This window comes from Theobroma cacao, chromosome 9 (assembly GCF_053813885.1).
Source record: "Theobroma cacao isolate CCN51 chromosome 9, ASM5381388v1, whole genome shotgun sequence".
NCBI lineage: Eukaryota > Viridiplantae > Streptophyta > Magnoliopsida > Malvales > Malvaceae > Theobroma > Theobroma cacao.
The window spans coordinates 48,483,731-48,504,307 of NC_142647.1; the positions used below are offsets into that span (position 1 = coordinate 48,483,731).

At 35.1% G+C, this 20,577-nt stretch overlaps 3 protein-coding genes across 4 annotated transcripts; 1 reads left to right on the forward strand and 2 right to left on the reverse strand.

Moving 5' to 3' along the window:
- Positions 1-243: 243 nt before the first annotated feature.
- LOC18590747 (DNA-binding protein) lies at positions 244-3,449 on the reverse strand. Of its 2 annotated transcripts, XM_088809446.1 has the most exons (7): positions 3,244-3,402; positions 2,957-3,071; positions 2,565-2,654; positions 1,160-2,230; positions 1,015-1,080; positions 737-935; positions 244-593 (listed from the first exon to the last, which is right to left on the reverse strand). In XM_088809446.1, the coding sequence occupies exons 4-7, from the start codon at positions 2,204-2,206 to the stop codon at positions 529-531; spliced, it is 1,377 nt and encodes a 458-aa protein (XP_088665572.1). In that variant the 5' UTR covers positions 2,207-2,230; positions 2,565-2,654; positions 2,957-3,071; positions 3,244-3,402; the 3' UTR covers positions 244-528. The 2 variants fall into 2 exon arrangements, with proteins under 2 accessions (XP_088665572.1, XP_007016512.3); XM_007016450.3 differs by lacking the exon at positions 2,565-2,654 and having other exon boundaries at positions 3,244-3,449.
- Positions 3,450-4,947: 1,498 nt separating this feature from the next.
- RHL41 (C2H2-type zinc finger family protein) lies at positions 4,948-5,709 on the reverse strand. The gene has a single exon (XM_018126642.2). The coding sequence runs from the start codon at positions 5,509-5,511 to the stop codon at positions 5,020-5,022; it is 492 nt and encodes a 163-aa protein (XP_017982131.1). The 5' UTR covers positions 5,512-5,709; the 3' UTR covers positions 4,948-5,019.
- Positions 5,710-10,184: 4,475 nt separating this feature from the next.
- Positions 10,185-12,430, forward strand: MBD7 (methyl-CPG-binding domain 7). Its single transcript, XM_088809742.1, is given in 6 exon segments — positions 10,185-10,551; positions 11,087-11,209; positions 11,319-11,429; positions 11,816-11,911; positions 12,006-12,133; positions 12,136-12,430. Coding segments are annotated over 6 exon segments (963 nt in total). The 5' UTR covers positions 10,185-10,341.
- Positions 12,431-20,577: the final 8,147 nt, after the last annotated feature.

The following is a 20,577-nucleotide window of genomic DNA, read 5'->3' on the forward strand; positions in this document are numbered from 1 at the left end:
TGCAAAGATGAATTCTAGTTTCAAACGAGGTGGTGACTGGAAAACTAAAAATCATGGTTACAAGTTCACTAATGGCTGCCCAATCAAAGATGTTGAGTGCCTTGTACCTTCACGGTAGTACAAGACTGCGAAGGTACTTAAAGAAGAAAATTTCATCAGACGTACATGCCCGGATAACACAGAAAGAAGAAGTACCATTGGGGAAAAGCTGATATGTTGAGTCGAGTAATGCCCTACATGTAATTATCTAAAAACATGAGCATATAAGCTCTCCTTGCATTCTTATTTACACTTCTTTGTCTACCAAACACCTCTTCTCAATGACCAAAAGCATACAATACATTGTTTTGAATCAGTTTAGCCTTAATATGAACAGAAAGCATCAGTTGCCCATCCTATGCCTACAGAGTAGGTAATTTACTAAAAACTCAACACATTTTTCTATACACATGATTCAAGAAAGAGATTGCTTCTCTATCTTACATTCTGACAAAGACGAATGTTCCAGACCTGTTTGGAACATTCGTCTTACAGGTTTAGTTCTTCCTTCCCATAAATACGCTGAAGCTCACGAGTTGCTGCTTGAAATGATTCTGAGAAGGTGGAAAATTAAAAGAGAATGAGTTTGTAACTGACCTTAAGGCAACCAAAGTACAGATCTGTCAAACCCACGCCATCACAACCCAAGGTAATAGAAAGCAAACAGGCAGCTTTGCAGCTAATCAAGTTTAATTACCTTTCCAAATGCGAAAGGACTTCTGATTAATTGGTGCACCAAACACGGTTTGAATTGTATCAAACAACAAGCTCTCAGGAGTGCTCCTCAATTCTTGTACTATCTGATAAATAGTCTTTCCATTCTCAAAGTAAATGTGATTGTTTGGATGTTTTGTTTTGCAACCAGCATGGCGCTCAAACTCATAAGCATTCAGCACCTAATGCACAATCATATAATTCTTTGATGAGAAACAGAGAAGTTTAGCAAGCAAATTTAGAAACCATGGGATGGCTTACCTTAGAAAAGTTACATGATTGACACCCGCAAAGATAGCCAGAACCTTTTATGACTCCACGAAGCTCCTTATTACATATAGGGATAAAACCATAAGGTAGAAAGCAATCACAACTAAAGAATACATGAGAAAAAGAACTGAGTTACCTCCCGTGACAAGGAAATGTACTTCACAGGTACACCATCTAGCATACCGGTCGATATCAAACTTCTGACATTTGAAGGGAAGCTGTTTGGAGCTTCTTTCTTTGATGATTTCAACTCTGGTTTAGTCCTTGAAGCAGATTCAGGTCTTAATTTAGGAGTCCGAGTAGTACTTGCAACTACAACAGCAGTTGATGCATCCAGCTGTTTTTCTGAAGCTCCTTCCGATGATGGATTGGAAGATGGAGTGTATGATGGCTCAAAGCTACTTAGAGGCCTCCCCACAGGAATAATCTCATGTTCTTCATGAAAGCCACCAAAAGAAAGAATATTGGCATCCTCCTTACCATAAGTGTCGCCCATTGATATAGGAATTTCATCACCCTTACCATAGGCAGGAGTTGCTGTTCTGATATGAGTATCACCCCTGTTGTAGGTATGACCCATTAGTGCAACATTGTCATACTCCTTGTCATAGCTATGCCCCATTGAAATGAAACTACTTTCATTTTCCCTGTCATAGGCCTCAATTGTAGTCATGTCACTGTTATTTTCCCTACTAAAACTATGTTCCTTTGGTGCATGCATACTGTTAGCAGAGTCTTTAACTTGATTGACCTTGACTTTTCTAATTCCACCATAATTAAAACATGTTTCAGGATCTTCCATGGTATGAGATATCGACGAACCAACAGAGGCATCTTCACCAAAATGGTCTTCAATTGCTTTTCGTCTTATGTTATCCACTTCAACAGGAGATATGTTCCTTTCAGTGAAATTTTCAGGCCTTTCAGAATCAGAGCCAAACAGCCGGTCAATAAATTGGCTTGGAACTGATTGAAAACTGGAAACATTTTCCCAAGGGGAAACATTTAAATTAGATATTCCAGAACTTGATTTGTTGTTTGGAGCTTGTATAGCTTGCTTCTTGCTGGGGAACAGCTGTGGTTCAGCATCAACAAACCAATTATGAGACCTCTTAGGTTCAATTCGGGACGGATTATCAAATGCTGCATCCCCATCGGATATATGCGCAGGACCCTTTGCCATCCAAAAACTTTTATTCTGAAAAGACTGCCAGAAACAATCACTCAGAAGTTGCTTGCTTGTAAAACTCCAGTGATCCATAAACCAACAAAACATTGGGAAGAAAACCCTTTGATTCTTTCACAGTAAAAGTTGTAATCTTAATCATTTTCAACAGTTATTCCCCACAGCGAACCCCACCAACTCAACCCTCCTCCCCCTAAAGAAAAAGAAAAAGGGACAAAGAAAGCTCTTTTTACATCCAATCTATTGCATTCCCCTGCCAAAGTACGACTTTGAAACCTTCCAAAACTTAGTCATAACTCATATGCAATATGCAACACTAAATGTACATTCTTTCAGAAGGGTGTTTATAGCTTACTAGTTTTATTCCAATTTGAGGAGGACACTTCCCTCAACTTCACTCCAGGTTGACAGTTCTCCTTTGTTTATATATACATTTCATTTTCGGCTGTCCAAAAATATAACTTAACTCAACTACATTTCATCACAATTTTCAAACAGAACATTCATTTCTGCATCAATAAAATCCTAGTGAGCAAAAACCAATCTAGCTCGCCAATAAACATAAACACTTTCCAGGTTCGAACACGGTAATCTTTATTACATGATACAGAAAATTAGAACAAGAAGAAAAAGTAAGCTAAAACTGTGCATTTCAATAAAAAAATCAAATAATTAGCAAATATAACCCAAAAGAAAAAAGAAAAACCACCCATTTTATTATCATAAAAGAACTTCAAAAAGTTATACCATTTCTTTCCAGTTTCCCTCTACTTCAATTGGAGACAGAGCACTTTTATCTTCTTCTTTAACTCTCAATCAAAGTATGCGAACTCTGCTTACATCATCCCAATTCAAAACTTCCCTGCAAATTTCATAAAAAAAAAGAGTAAAATCCCGTAAATTTCCCTAAAAAACTAACCTCCGTAAAATGGCTAAAAACAAAAACTTTATAAAACCGATGAAAAAGCAGAACCCTAAAAATGATTTCAAAGCAAAAATGTTCTTTTCCGTTCTTCAATTTCCACGATCCTTACCTTTCTTTATCACCGGAAAACCGAAGGAACCCGGTCGATCGCCGCTCATTTTTATGATGAATTTACCGGCGAGCAAAGCAAGAGAAAAACCAAAAAAAAAAGGAAAAAAAATAAAAGTAAAGAGAGAGCTAAGTTTGATATTGTGTGTGAGGAGCACCTGATCTTTGCTCCTGAAAGGAATATCGAAACGTAGTCTACAACTGCTTAATCACACGTCACGCTTACTTTCATCTTTAACGTACACGTGTGTTGTGAGTAACGGACCTTGACCGTCGATGGACTGTAACCAACTTCATCCAAGGGTGGGTTTTCGTCACTTTGGATTATCTTGGGTTTCGAATCTTGTACGGCCGGTGCTAAGGGTGGAGTTGAAACGTTCAACACGTGTCGAGTTTTGGATGGTTTAACTGTCTTAAAGGCAGTTTGCGTGGGCCAATCAGATGGTGACAGTTCTCCCGCAAGATTTTTGAAAGGCATTGATTAAGAATTCATTAGCGATGATTTATAATCTTCTGTGACAGTATTCACGAGGAACCGACGACGTGGCTGGCTCTCATTAAATTGGTAAGGAGAGTGTATCTAATTATCAAACAATTTCTCACAATCTAAATTTTGTGTCACACTTTCCCTTTTCCCCTCTAACAAGAAATAGCATATAAACTTGTACAATTTCTCTTAATAGGTATCAATACGATTTGTAATAAGATTCATTCATCAAGACGCTCTAGAATAATTATTAGGTCATAAAATTATATTTTTCGAGTTACTATTGACAATAAAAGAGTGCGAGAATGTTTGTTAAAATGTTATCTCGTTTTTGGTTTTGTTTTATTTCATTTAAAATGATATAATATGAAAGAATGTTACAAATGTTTAAAAGTAGTACACTAAAGGATGGTAGAATAACCTCATTTTGTGTTGATACATTCCTTAGAATGGAAAAGTTTTGAGATTACCACTCATGTTTTTATGATGAGTCCATGCCTCTAATGTTACAAAATATGTCTAGTTTAAGTTAAGACCAAGAGCATAAAACACAACTATGGTCCAAAATTAAGTTACAACCAAATCAAATTATATTGATATTCACAGATGAATATATGTTCTAGTAAAGTACTTTTAGGGATAAAACACTTTCGGATTAGGGAAAAAACATCTTTTGGATAAATATATACTTCTATTTTCTTTGTATGTTTCTGAAGACTTGAGCCCAAAGCCGAGTAAACAAATCCAATGCTGCTGCCTCATCAATTCATCTGCAAGATGGAAACAAACCAACTCAATTTCTTCACTTCTTTCAATGTTCATGAATCTTAGCGTTTTAGAGAGTGTTTTAAGCCAATTCAATGTTCTTTATTGGTAGGGGATGATATTCGATGTTCTTTCATGGTCGGGGATGAGAAAGTGTTTCTTCGTCAATCTTTTCAATTAATCTCAAGTAATAAATTTTATTTCTTTATTTTTTCTTCAGAAGTCTGCTTCTCATGGCAGGATTTTTTCCAATTCATTTAAAGCAATTAATTATTGAAACTTAAACAATGTTCTCGTGCATGGACCAGAAAAGATGTAGGATTTTAATAAGGAAAATCACTAGTAAAAGTGGAGGAGCAACTGAGTCTACAAGATGTTAAACTCCAACTAACTACTAAAAAGAATCAAGAAATTAAATCATCTAAGTCTATACCCTGTTCATAAGAACAAATGTCAAGAAAAAATGCCCATAAAAAATTTGTAAACATGAACCAGATTTTTTACAAGAACAACAACCAAAAGATCCTATATAAAACAATGAACAACAGGTGCCGGCGCCACCTTCCCTAGCTTCAACTCCAAATCACTTCCCCATGGCGTCAGGTTCAGATCCAGGCACAAATCACTTTCAGCGTCCCTCGACTTCTTCATCTCTGGCAACAAATCCCGAGTCACCAACCCTTCGTTTGAGGCAGCCCTATGTCTCCTCATGTGACCCCCAAGGGCTTGGCCCATGGCAAACTCCAGGCCACAGATTGAACATTCGTGGGTCTTTGGCTTCTTGGGTGAAGCAGGCATCTCCGAAAGGTTATCACCTCCTCCTAGCCTCGGCTTCTTGTGGCTAGCCCTGTGCCCTCCGAGTGCTTGGAAAGATGAGAATCTTTTGCTGCAAGTCTTGCATGCGAAGACACGACCCTGGAAATGCTTCGACGGGTCGGTTTGGCCAACCTTGGATAGCAACATCAAGCAGTTTGCCATGTCCATGGCCTCAATTTCTCTGCCTCTCTTCATGGTCATGTTTTTACAAAAAAAAATAGTCCGAAACTTTGGGGAAACCCTGAAATGTGGAAACTTACGCTTAAGGTTTTTGCTGCTGAAAATCTGAATGGAAAACTTTGGATGGCAGGAATGAGAGCTTGGGAGTTATATTTATAGGTAGGCAGCTGGCGAGAGTGTGCTAAGCTGGGAAGGTCGACATTTCAGATTTGTCAATGATTCTTGCGGGTTAAGAAAGTAAAGAGTGTTGGGTACTGTTGCAATTACGATGGAAGTTTCATGGGTATATATGGAAACGTAAGCCGCCAATCAGTACGTTTGCGTCACCGCGTAGCGGAGCATGTTAAGAAAGTCCCTACCAGGACTCTTCCTAATTCTCTGACAAATTCTAGACACTTGTACACTGTTCTCAGTGTTGTTGTTATTCCCCGCCACAGCTTTCGTGCGTGGTCATCACGTTCCATGCTTTTCCCCGAATATCACAATTTTCTTCATTACTTGTTCCTTAAGTCAATAGTATTTGTTTGTGTTCGATTTGGATTTTTCCATTCAATATTGGCAGAAAAATTGGGAAGTTAAAACTATTAAATTTATTACACGATTACATTTCTAGCATCTTAACTTTGGCACTGAAATCAGTGGAAGGTTGCATATTTGGGCATAAGCATTTTCAAGGAAATAGAATTCCTGAATCCTGATGTCATTTGTCGCTACGCTTCTCTCATGGCGCGTGGGGGTGTTGAACCGACTCATGTGAGTTTTAAAAAAGGCCACACCACGGCAAAGAACTAGCTACAGGTAAAACCGAAATCAACTGTAACAGGGAACAACATAAAATGGAGACAGAGAAAACGTGGGAAGAAAGTAGTTGTAGTACAATGAAGTATGTCTTATTTAGTAAAAAATTCAACGCGGTCTTCAATTTAGCTCAAGGATGACTTTCCTAGTTTCACACCTTTCCTACTGACTCACATCCACTTTCCTAGCTATTACCTGCCTTTTTAACGTGTGTCCTTTTCATTTTACTGGAAATAAAGTTCTTTGTTATTTCACAGTAAAGAGTAGTAGCATCATATTCCTAGAAGATTTCCGTGGTGTATTCTCGTTAACAAACATTGCAATTTCCGAGTGGAAATTTGATGTTTGCAGAATCTAAGTGCGTCCACATTTGCTTTTAGAGGAATTTTGTATGTATTTTTCTTAAGAAGAGTGTTAATTGCTCAAACAGCATTTAGTAGTCAATGACTTACCATTGCAATTGTGTTTAATTATAATTTTTAAATGGTAATCGCCATATCACGATGTCAAATTAAATCAACTATGGAATGCAATAAATTTTATTTTAAGTCTTTTTTTTCCATATTCTTTCTCCATTTCTTTGTCCACATGTTTAAAAGAGAGGGCTCCTACACGCTTTGTACAGGGAGTAATGCAATTATTAAGTTAATACTATTATTAAAGAAAACAGCGTCGTTCTATGTTTTCCAATTGCCTTTTCTTCTTTTTTTTTTAATAGCAAATGATCATAAAAACAAAGCCAGTTAAGGCAATACAAAGAAACTGTCAAAGACAATTCAAAAGATTGACTTACAGGAAAGCCACAACAATAGAAAGAGAAAAATTTCAACATAAATCCAAATATTCACGAACTCAACAAAGTGAACCAATGAGATGAATAAAATAAAGATTAAGCACCTTCGTTTTCTAAAACAGCACAAAGGATTAGAACAAAGTCAAAAAACGATTGAACCTGATAATCTCAGCTTTTGCAAGCCCGTCAGTTGAAGTGTTTGCCTGTCTGTTAATGTGAGTGAAGGTAAGATCCTTGGAGCTTGTTTTGAACGCTTCAATGCAGTTGGATAAAAACTTCATGCGCCACATAGCAATTGCCTTTCCTTAACGGCAAACAATTAAAAATACATAACAAGAGCATGAAACTTGCCGCTGAAAAACACATAGCAATTGCAAATTCAGTCAAAAGAAATCAAAATATTTTATTAATAAAAAATTAAATAGGTAAAGATTTTCCTCAACTGTACGGATGATAAAATTTCCACTCAACTACTTCTTTGGGATCAGTTGAATACAAAGTAGCCGTAGTTATTTGAACAAATATTTATTTGATTTTGGAAGCTTCGATTTGAATAATAATAATAATCTCAATAGGTAGAATTTTCTTGCCATACTTCTGGGTTTCAAACTACATTATCTAAAAGACAAATAAGACCAAATTTCAGAAGCTTCTTCCTCTAGAATCTTGTCCCATAGTCATAAACATTGATTTTTCAATTATCTTTTTCCACTCATCAAAGAATCTTTTAATCAAAACTACAAAAGAATAATCATGTTGTTTAATAAGACCAAATCTTTTTTTCTTAATTTTTGTTGTTTCTGTCACGTTTGAGTTTTTATATATTCTCCATGTTGTTTTTAGGCCTTTTTCTTTTAATTTAAATTTAGACTGTTTGAGTTTGAACATACTGATTAAAACTCAATAATTCAGATTTGAAGAATAATAAATATCAAGAAGATTCGAGGATATGAATCATTTATAGTTTCAATAAAATATTTTCTTTCTTTACTAGCCTGGTTTGCTAGGGGATCCAATGCTCTGGCTTGCTTCCCAGGTTCAGTGTTTAATAAAATATTACGTTTTCCATCTCATTTTATCTTTTTTGTTAATTTTTGTATAAAATAAATTCAATATTGATCATTATTTTTTAATAAAAATTTTAAAAACAAGCTTTGTAATTTTTGAATTTCAAATTTTTCAAAACATACTTTTTAGATTTTAATTTTATATAATGTTTTAAAAATTAATAGTCAAAATTAAATTCATTTGATGAAAAAAATGAATAAAGGACAAACAAATTAAGATAAAATTTTTATTTTGATTTATTATTTTAAAATTTATAAATGTTCAAAAATTTTTATATAAAAAAATTAAAAATCTAAAACAAAAGAACTTCATTTTAAAGTATTTAAAAAAAAGGATTAAAGAAAAAAAAGAAACCGAAGAGTACTGTGTCTTTGTCATCTGTTGTGAAGCGTATGCGGCGTGTTTCTCCCTGCAATATTTGACGGTTCTCATTTATGTATAATTAGATTATGGTCCGTGTGTGGCATTCGAAACTCATTTTTTTAAATATTATTTTATGACTTTTACATAAAAATTTCCTTTTACTTATATAATAAAAGTCAGACGAAAAAGTAATAACTAACATCGTATGTAACCAAATGAATCCGAAGACCTTTCCTAATCCACGTGCGTGCATAGCGATCTATTCAAAACAATTATTCTTTAATTTTTTGTTTATTAATTATATTCATCTTTTGGTGAAGTAGTCAAAGATTTTGAAAATTAGTCGATACAGGTTCAGGGTCAGGTTCAGGCTGCCTTTACTCAGGGATGTATTTATCTGCTTTCTCTACGCAATAATGACGGAAAAATGGGAAAAAAAAACCAATAATAATTAAAAAGAACATGTAGAGAAGAGAAGAGAAGAACTTTCAATTTTCCCGTAACTGACAGTTGTTGTTGTTGTAGACCAGGGCGCAGGCAGCGTTGCGTTTACGGTTTTTCTTTTTTTTTTTTTGCGGTCCAGTCTGGCTGTTGTCACTGGAAAAGTACCAAAGTTGGAAACCATCCATTATTTCCTTTACAACGAACAAAACCACACTTTTGCGCTTCCAAGCTGTTGACATTATCCATCCTTCCATGATTCTTTCAACGTTTGAAATTTGTTTTTAAATATTAAAGAATAAATAAGCTATTAAAACTATTTCCATCTTGTGAGTAGTAACCTTCTACTTATTATTACTATAATTATGTTGCGTTAATATTCGCTTATTATTTTTTAGTTAGCATAATAATTAAAAATTTTCTTAAATTATATATAAAATTTTAAATAAATTTTCATTTTTTAATTACATATAATTAAGTTTATGTATTTTACTAATAGTTGCTAATCAACACGTCATTTATTTTTTTTATATCACGTGATTCGTGATATATTGATATATTATAATAAATTATAATATGACATGTTGACGTTATCATGTGACAGTTCACTCTTTACGTTATTATTGTATTAATGTTATGAGATATAAAAAATGACAGTAATATTTTAATTAATAATAATTAATTAATAGTTAATTATAATTTTTTTTGATATAAAATAAAAATATAAGAATTTAATTAAATTAAATAAAAAATAAAAATTTATTTAAAATTTTTAAATAGTTTAAAAAAATTTTAAAATATTATATCTTTTAATTATATATGACTTTTTTCAATACAAGACAAAAATTATAAAATAAATATAATGTTATTCAAAATTAAAAATTCGAGATTTGAAAATCTACTAACTTAAAAATACATTTCTATCTACTTATATCTCTCATGGATGACCTACCTAAGTATGTCATGCGACCATCAGCTATGGTGTCAAACGCATTCCTTTAGATTTATTTAATTAATTTATTGTTTTTTAAAATGTAATAATTGTATATAATAATTTATTAGATTGATGCGAATTTTATTTTTATAATATGTAATTTAGTAGAAAAGTTATGAACTTATATTTTTCACTAGAATTAAAAAAGAAGAAAAAAAAACAGATTTTAACTAGTGTTTTCTTCGAGGTAAAAAGCATAGGGAGTAACTTTCGGAATCTTCAGAAGCCATTGACGTAACTGAGCTGCTGCTCTATAGCTCCGCCGCAAAAGGAGCATGAATAACCCGACCCGATCAATTCCCTTCAAACGGGACCCGTTTCACTGACCGGTGACCACAGCGTCCGATACCACACCGGAAAAAGAAAAAGAAAAAACTTCAAACATTTCCGAACAATGAAGTGCAAATCGTCACCGTCGATGAAGAATCCACCTCCGGCAGGCGAAGAACGAGAAGCCCACGATCCGAGTAAAACGCAGCTGCAGATTGTGGACACCAGGCCCACCTCATCCATGATCAGATCATCTGTCGAGTTGCCACGTGGTTGGGTCGTCGAGCAACGGCCACGTGTTAACTCTGCAGCCCGTCCCGGCCGAGTTGACTGGGTTGCTTACTCCTCCTCCTCTTTTTCTTTTACGTTCTCATTTTTGTATTTACAATTTGTTCTTCTTTTCTGGGATTGTTTTTCATTTAGTTAATGAACTGCATCTGCATTCTGCATGCATGCATTTGTTTTGAGGTATTTATCTGAGAGGCTTCAGTTTGGAGGTTGATCTTTGCGTTTCTAATTAATTGATTTGGATGAGGATTTATGGAATCCAAGGAATCTTTGAGCTGTAATCCATTTTCCCATCATGGCCGGAAAATTTTAATATTATCTTCTAATTTGCGAATCCTAGTCTCCATAATTTATAAATAAGGGAATGTTTAGATGTAGTTTCCGTATTTAAATTGGTCACTGATCCATTTTTGAGGCCTTGGGCCTTAGGGGGTGGGGGAGGGAGGGAGAGATGTCACTGCTCTGTTTAGAACATTCTGAAAGTTCATAATTATAATGTGGGATAATTGTGTTTGGAAGTTCATGCATTGAAGTTTGTTAGAAGACAGAATTTTGAGAACTTTCCATCTTATTTTCTGCAGTATTACTGTGAAGCTGGGTCTGGACGGCAGTTTCGTTCCCTCACAGCTGCTCAGGAGTACCTATGTGGAGACATGGAATATACTCGTAGACCACCAAGAGTGAAACCTGGCAATGAAAATTCTGTGAGTTCTATAACTGTTGAATGGATTTTCATGTTTTTATTGCCATGAGGATTAGTTGTATTCTTGCTTATTTTGATCTCACCAACTGTGCTGGTACTCTTTGCATAAGCAAATTGTGCCCCACGTATTCAGGAGTGCTTCGCCGTTCATGCTGCGTCATGATTGGATTTTTGAGGAAAAGCCCCGTACCAATGTTAGATATGCTGGAGTGATTGACAGGGTACTCTTGCATGCTTAATTTTTATTTGAAGTTTGTAGGCTTCTTTTCTTTTTACTCCTTGACCTTGTGTGCACCCAACTTTGCGAATTGCAACCAAAATAAGATATACAGGTACTCCCAAATGATCCCATTCTTGATGGTTTTGTTTCAGTGTGCATTCAGTTCTTGCTTTTTGTCAATCAGAAGTCTTTTCTTTTCCTTTTAATTTGACGGCTTCATATAATGAACTTGTATACACTAGCAAAGAGCCGAAGAAATACACTCATCATTCTACCTTTAACTGAGTTGAGAAAAGAACAACTGATACCAGGCTTACTTGTCTAGAAGTACTTTCATGGAATTTCCTTTTGAAACTCAGAATATTAGAAATGGTAATTTGTCTGCAGTATTACATTGAGCCTGGGACTGGACAGCGATTTCGTTCCATGAGATCTGTTGAGAGATACCTTTCAGAGATGGAAGCAAGTGGAGCTGCATCCGAGGTACTTAAAGGCAGGCGTGCCATTTGTAGTGTTAAACTATTAAGTTTTGTTACAGTTGAATTCAGTGTTATAATTTATGTTACTGCCCTTACAGATTTCTGGTCATAGGAAATACATTTCTGATGGGGACGTTTCCCTACAAAATTGTTTTGAAATACCCAGAAGATGCCAAAAGAATAACTACACCTGGGGTATTGCAAAAACGTATTACAATGAGTTAGAGAAATGACCTGAAGATTAAGAATCTCAAGAGAATTGTTGACAGTCTCCAGTCGTGCATTTTTCTGTTTTCAGCCATCAAGGCCACCTGGTTCTCGGAAGAAATTAAAATCTGCTGTAGAGGTTGATCCAATGCTTGATTTTACCAGCCCCACAGCAAAAGTAAAGTGGGTTCTTGGTGGATCTGGTGGAAGTCCATGGAACCCATTTATGGGTGAATCAGTGGTTCCAGAATTTGTACAGCAAACATGGTCCGACACATTTATATTATTCATGAAGGACAAGTTTTGTCGTGTGTAGCTTTGCAGGTATTTTTGCTCTACTCTTAGCAAAACCCAATTTATATTCTGTAACGTGCCTTCGATAATTTTTCCTCGCTAATTGCAGTAACTGTCTCTTAAATTTGACTGAAAAAATAAATGACCATCATGATGGTTAGCTTCCAGTTGCTTTTAACAGGGCCGGCCCTTGGGTGAAGCCACCAAGCAAGGGCTTTAGGCCCTCAATTTGGAGAGAGTTTATAATTTTATAATATAATTTATTATATTAAAAATATAAAAATAATTAATAATTAATAAAATTATTTATTTTTTTACTTTTTAATTATGTGTTTAATAAATTTTAATTTTTTTATTTTTTAATTTTTAAAATATTATATTACTTTCAATCAACTAACAGTCATATATATTTAATTATCTCCAATAACTATTTTTTTCTTACTTATTTTTTCTATTTTCAATCTAACATATTTAATGATTTCTAACAACTATTTTTTTTATATATAAAATCAATTATTTCTTTTTCAATGTATAATATCTACTTTTTGAATTCTACTTTTCTCATTTGTTTTTTCTTCCTTCTTCTTTTAACTTCAATTTTCCTCCAAATAATACACAATAAATTTGTTATGTTATTATCTTTATAAAACCGTGAGCCTCATTTGTATTTTGTAATAAGCATTCAACAATTAAGTACTATTGTTTTAATATTTACAGACTTTTTTACTTTAATTTAGAATTTATATTATATTATTATATTATCTTTATTTCATGTGATAATTATTTATTTGAATCAAAAATTTTAATTGTTGATTTTGTATTAGTCATTCTAAAAATATAAAAATTTTACATCTAAAAAAATAAAATTTTAATAATTTTTTTAATTTTAATAAAAAATTTTTTTTTTGAATATTTCGTTTTAAACCTTTAAACTTACTGAGTCACCTCGGCTTTTAAGATGCTAAGAGTTTGGCAAGTGATGGTTCTATCTGATTTCTAAACTTCTTGTTACCAGATGCAGGAATTATAAGTTGGTTGGCCTTTCATTGAATCATAGTCAAACAATTTCACTATCACGATTGACTGAATGCTCATTGAGCTCTTGCTGTTCCTCGGTTCTGCAGGTGGTAACAAATGATAGTGGAGAAATCCTAGTTACAGAATGTAGAGCGGAATGTTGGCATGAGCTTCTGGTGATGCTAGGTCTACCTTGGGAGTTTTGAATTGTGTTGTAGACTTCTAATCTCTACATTTTAGTGCAGAAATATCTGAGCTGTGCTTATGTCGTTACTGTGAAAACCAGTTGTTTCTATTGGCATTGGACGTGACAGATTGCCTCCTGTGAATTTGTCCAACTGTACAGGGTAGACCTCGATTCTACTCCCAAGTGATTTGATGGTTCAAATTGCAAGTATTGGACCTTGTTCATCAACCCCATCTTAGCTCAGTTGGTAGGGCGGAGGACTGTAGTGGGATCCAAGTCAACACATACTTAGGTAGCTGGTTAGAATCAGGCAGGTCGGATAATTGTATACTTTCCATTTTGCTCAAAGCTGGGCCTAACAAGTCCCAGATGAGCATCCCGCTATTGAAAATCTGATTGTTCAGTCATGCAATAGAGTCAAGGCCATCACCTTCACTCATTTTGTAATTGATTTGCTTTCGTCCCGGAAGAACCCTCTTCCTGCTGGCACGGCAGCAGCATTCTGAACTTTACACTTAACATCAAGATATAAGGAGAGAAACAGGACACAAGCTACCAATCACCTCTGGACATTGTATGAATTATAGGAAACATCTAAATGTCTCGCATGCTGTCTCAGCCATCACTTTATAATATGAGGAGCCTTGTATAAAAACACAATGCTTATCTTAACTCTTACAATTGTAAATTAAATAAGAGAAAAGCAACCTCAATTAATCGATTTGTCTGCGAAAGATCCTATTTAAACCTTTTGCATATAAAGAAACTACCAGTCAGGCATCAGAAATGGAAAACAATTAAGGTGGCAATTTCCCTGAGAAGTAGAGAGAAAGTTTATCTCTCAGGTGTACACCCTTGATGTCAACAGAGCCACAATTCCGTTGGTGGTACCCTGAATCATGGTCATGAGACAAAGGCATTTCATCCTGGACATCATCTTCCAAGTCAATAACAATGTTATGAAGCAAGCAGCAAACCAGGATGATCCTTGGCAACTTGTGTTTGTCAGGTCTCCACATCACCCCTTGAATGATCTTCCACATTTCCTTGAGCCTTGCCAATGCCCTGTGTGCCACCAGCCGAGTTGCAGAATGCCTTTTATTGAACTCAGCTCTTAATTCTGGTAGTTCTTTCCCCTCGTAAGGTATAACAAGATAGGGTAACAAAGGATAGCCTGAATCCCCAATTATGTATTCCCTTATTTCTGATCCTTCAGAGATCTCAAGTTTTTTCCCATTCAATCTCTCTCCTTTTTCACACAGTTTATAGAAATTTGAACTCTGAAACACCAACCAGTCCTCAATTCTACCTGGCCACCCAGTGACTATGTCCCTGAACCTCATTTCAGGGTCCACAATTGCCTGCAAGACCATGCTGTGATTCTTCTCATGATCAAGCCACACTTTACTTGCGGGGTCTGACGAAGGCAAACTCATCATAATATGAGTAGTGTCAATCACACCACAGCAATTAGGAAGACTTTGAATCTTTTCAAATTTGGACTTTATTTCTGTCATTTCTGCTTCAGTGGAAGGCCATTGAAGGTGGTGAAGACCCCTTTCTTCCATAGACTCCACAAAGCGCCAGGTCAATTGGGAGACAGTTGAGTGGTGCAGCCCAAACGAATCACCAACTGTCACTAGTGACTCACCAGAGCTCAACCTTCTCAAAGCTACAGCTACTTGATCTTCCAAAGACACAGGTTTACCATTTGAAAATGTAAAATTTCCTGGCTTAGCCATCATATCTTCTTTCACAAGTGAACATATGTAGTTGAAGGTTCTTCTGGAAATATTGAAAACAGATTTGAACTTATCAAGACCTTTAGATGGGGATTGAAGACCTACAGAGAGAAAGAGCCAATAAGAAGAAAGCATTATTTACACATAAGCAACATATAGGGTTGGTACAGGTGCTCTATTGGATTTCACAAGTAGTAACTCTGACAAACATTATTTCAAGTATCAGGATTAGCTTATCGATGAAAAAATACAACTTTTGTGGTCGTTTCGATTGGACAAAATATAATCATAGGAAATAAAACAATTGAGTAGACAGTAGACTTGGGCATAGTAACTCTCTTTATGGTTTTTCCGGTGAAAATTAATGTCAGAACTATACACGTGCATGAATAATTGTATTATATAGGAGAAAACATGCTCATTTTGGAGCATTAAATATGAAAACATTGCATGTAAAGTTGAAACGTAACAGCGTCTGTTGAATCTGATTTGTGTCAACTACTGGTTAGGGCCAGTAAAAATCAAGAGGTGACAAAAAACCAGCCACATATGCATGGTTTTCAGCTGCTAGTACTGATACCCAGAAGTTTCAACCAGAAAAGATTAATACAATGTACTATTGCTTATTATCATAAAGACAATTCACATCTTGTTGAGCAAGGAAAGGAATAAGTTACTAAATTAAGAGTGGCCCTCATCATTTTACTACAATGGACCCATGAAAAGAAGGCTCATGGAAACAAGGCATTTACATTATATAACTCCTATGCCTTGTTCCTATAATATGTTGAATTTGGTCAGAAAACTCTTTAGGTAGGTTAGGGAGTGCACTAGCTTAATTTACAAATACTTTGCCAAGCAAAGGTTACTTTCTCCAGATCTGCTTCACCTTTTATCTTATGTTTTCTTTCTTAATCTCTCCTAGTTGACAAACCCTATAGTTTGTTGACAACACTAGTCAATAAGATCTGCAGAACTGTCAACTGTAGCCTAAAAAGAATGTAATGACAAGATCTTTCAGCACATAGCTTAAACAACAATTTTCAACCTATGAAACATCCTGGCTGAAACCTAAGATTATCACTTATCAGCCATTTAATTTGTTAACATATTCTAAGTAACTAACACTAATGTGGTCTTGGCAGTGTGTTGAGTTTCAATATAAAAAAGACAAAAAGCACAAAATATACAGCAACTAAATACAAGATAAACCAACCTATAGAAGTCAGCAGTAAGGAAACAGCCAAAGCAAACAACAGAAATGAATATAAGAAAGAAGAAGCATATAAAAGCAAGAATGCAGTAATCTGTTCCTTGGTTACCAAGTAATGACCTAAACTTACTGCCTATGAGATGAAATTTTCCTACTTCCAAAACCAAAAGAATATACCATACACTCAACAGCAACATTTTACTTTTATAAAATTCAATCTAATATTATATGTTTCAACATGAGAATGTATGTCCAAATCGTCTGCTCACACCAGCAGTTTCTGCTCTTACTGCCTTCTACAGATATTTCAAGGCTTTAACACTAGCATTTTCCATCAAGAAGTGACATATTAGAAGACATAACAGAGCATTGTGGTGTTGAACTCCACGATGCAGAATATGAATAAAAAACATGAAGGAAATATATTTCCTGCCTAACATGATGAATCACTAATTTGATTGACTTTATCAGTAACTTTTCATGTTCAAGAGATTAGATCCAGATTTACCTTATCCTTGGCATTTTCAATCGACATATAGTGACCGTAGAAATAAGAACTAGATAATGTGAAAAATAATATTTTCATGAAAAGGAAACACTACTTGTACCATTGATGGCATGTTTCCAGCAGAACAAAAACAATATTCTGAAAGACCTAACATACAACAGCAATAACATAAACCAACAGAGGAAAATCTTCAAGATGAAAGAATGATGCTGCCAGTAGCAAATGTAAACCTTCTGATTATAGATTAAAAGAAAACATTTTTTCCTAATGATCTAGTGCCAAATCCTTTCCTTGATAATGTGATTAGGCAATTCCATTCCTAAGCGGCATCTGCAGAGTTCCATTAATTTTAGCACAACGAACAGATATAAAATCGATGCTACTTATCCTTGCACAACAAGGCTTGAAAAGTCTCATAAGTTCCAGCTAAGGCAAACTAGGAGCCAAAAATAATGTGATAACTGAAAGGACGAGGAAGAAGAATGAAAAGGATTTTTTTTTCATCTACATTGCCTAATACTCCCAAGTTACAGATGTATACTCAAATTATCTACAATTACTTGCATCCAAAAAAAAGGTTATCTACAATGACCAGCCCCTTTATCTCCAATTTCACTTCTCACCAGCGGAGTCCCCCTTAATTTTCTACTAAAACCTTGCTTAAAGTAAACCAGTTCACAACTTTGAAGGTAAGACAAGAATAAGTTCTTCAACAGCTATAGGTAATTGAAAACAACTTAAGCATTCTGAGCATCAAACATTTATCCTATTCAAACAGAGCTAAGGCTGGTTTTTCCTGTAAAGCAGTGAGAATGTATAAGCAACAGCATTGTCCAAAAACCAATATAACCTTATTTCCTTGTCTTGTACTACGTTTTCAGTTACTATAAATCATAATATTGAAAAAAGATTATTTTATCATCTTCCCAATTCAATAAGATAACAAAACCAGAATGTTAGCTAAAAAGAACGACTTAAAAGTCAGATTAGGGATCCTGCTTTTATGTTCCCAGATGCATTTTCTATGTATCAACACATAACTCCAATACGATGAAATCGTAAAGCCAGTCAAATTTGCCAAAATTAAACTCCACCCATGAACTGAAAAGTTGTCAACTGCTAATAGAAATTTATATATATTCCGTGCCATCACTGATCAACTAGAGCGAATATCAGCATACCACAAGCAAAAAGAACAGTTCAAAATAAAGACAATCAAAACAGAACAAAAGTCAAGAGTTTGATACAGTGAAGCAATACGATTGTTAAAAAGAAACATACCATTCATCCTCTTGGAAAGCTCATCCCAGCAATCCAAAGACCCTTCCTTCTCTGAAGAACCAGAAGCAGAAGCATTTTCCTCGGGTTTCTTCTCTATCTTCCTTCTCTTTTTGAACCCTCTTACAGGACCCATCAGCCCAAAAATGACACCCAATTGAATCCAAAAACAAAACCCACTAACTTAAAGAAAACAAGAAAACAAGAATGAATTACAATAACTATATTAGAATTCATCAAAAACACCAAAACCCATTAATCATAAGAACATATATCTATCATAAACCATTAGACAAAGAGAAAAAAAAAGATCATGAAAGGAATAGTGATAAGCAACATGCAGTAACTATATATGTAAGAAACACACTGGCTTTGTGTTAATGGTTTCGAAAGCATGCAAGCAAAGGAGAAACTTTGATGAAATTGGATGGGAAAAGAGAAGAGAAGCTACACAGTATTCATGTTTACCTGATGAGAAATCTACAGGGAAGCAAGGAACTTTTGAAAGTGCTTGTTTTAAGACAATGTGGCAACAGAAACAAAAGACATGGGCATTGGAATTTGGTAGATACAATCTTTTTTCTTATATATCTTCTCTTTCTTGATAACTACTACGACTCAAACATGCTTCGATTTTTCGTAAGAAAGAGAGGTTTTCTGTGTTAAGCTTTTGGAGGTTTCCCTCAAAATCGAGAGAAAAAAAAAAAAAAACTTGACTAAACAAATTTTTACATGCCTTGGACTTTATATATATGGGAATTGGAAGGCCAATTTGTAATTAAAATGACTAAAATGCCATCTGGTTTAATTTGGCTCTTGATATGGTAAATGGGGTGAAATTCAGTCATGGATGGTCAGGAAACCGAAGGCTGCTTCTCTGGTTACTTTGGTCATTTTCTCGTATATATGCTTTCGCATAACAAGGTGACTTTACACGCAAAGAAAGAAGCTTGGTCCATTACTACTCCCAACTTCTATTTAATTGCAACAAGTATGACAATTTGGCAAACTAACTTACTTTGTTCTTCAAATTGTTTCCTTGTGTTAGTTCTCTGTTCAAATTAAGTGGAAAAACACCAACTCTTATCTTATATTGATACAAGCTTCATATGTTTATGCAAGCTGCCTGATTTTTCTAATCAATCGAATCACAGTGCAAAATTCCAGCATTATTTTGCAATAAGGAAAAGCCGTGTTTTACTTCTCTTTTTGTTCATGTCTTTCACCGAGTGAAGTATGCGAATGGGAAAGAAAAGCCCATGGTCATGCTTCCTTTTGGAGGCCCTTTGGGCTACGCAAGGATGTTAAAGGTTGTTAGCCTTGATTTTGGCACAAATAATATACGCCAGTTGACTATTGATGTTGGGTTTTAACTAAACTAGCCTGGACCTGGAGCTCTTCTCTATGAGACCCATTCCTTTCAACCAACGTCTTCAGAAATTCCTAGCTATCTAATCTGTCAGAATTTTCTGACTCTACCCATGTTTTTTTCTCTCTCTTTCAAGTTTCACCCACTCTGTCAAGTTCTAGGTAAACTTGGAACCCAAAAGCAAGGTGAATAACTGACATCAGTGGCTCTGCATTCTTATTATTTTAAGGGGTCTGAGTAGAAGGGACAGCCCAATGTCACATCTTTGATTTTCCCTGATTTAGTGGGTAGAGTGTAATGGGTCAGCTTGCCTATCAAAACCATTGTAGGCCAGCCCATATGGGGATTTGGCTCCTCTCCTTTCTCAAAATTAAATGGAGAGTGTGTCGATGGTAGGATTAAAAGGCACCTTAATGCTAAGTTAAGAAAGCATATGTGAAAGCTTATAGGCCTGCACCCTGCAGAATATCAGAGATCTCATCCCTCTCCATCCACTCTCTTTTTAGTGTTTTTCTTCTATCTCTCTTGCAAGCTTGCTACCAATCTAGCTAACACGGCTTTTTAGCATTAAGCTTACCTCCTCTCTGCTTTTAGGTTTGACCCAAGACAAACTGGCCATGCGTTCTTCTTTTATGCAGAACGTTGACAAATGACAAAGCATTGGTTTTTCTTTCATCTTTTACGAGTTCTCTTTTTTTTTCTTCATTTTTTTAATCTTCTCTGTTAATGGGCTTCCTGCATTATTATTACTGAATTTATCTTCAGTGAAATGCAACCAAATGTTAATATTTTTACGTATTGCAAGCATCAGAAAAGTGTCACACGGAGAGTTGCTAAACCAAATAGAGACTCAGA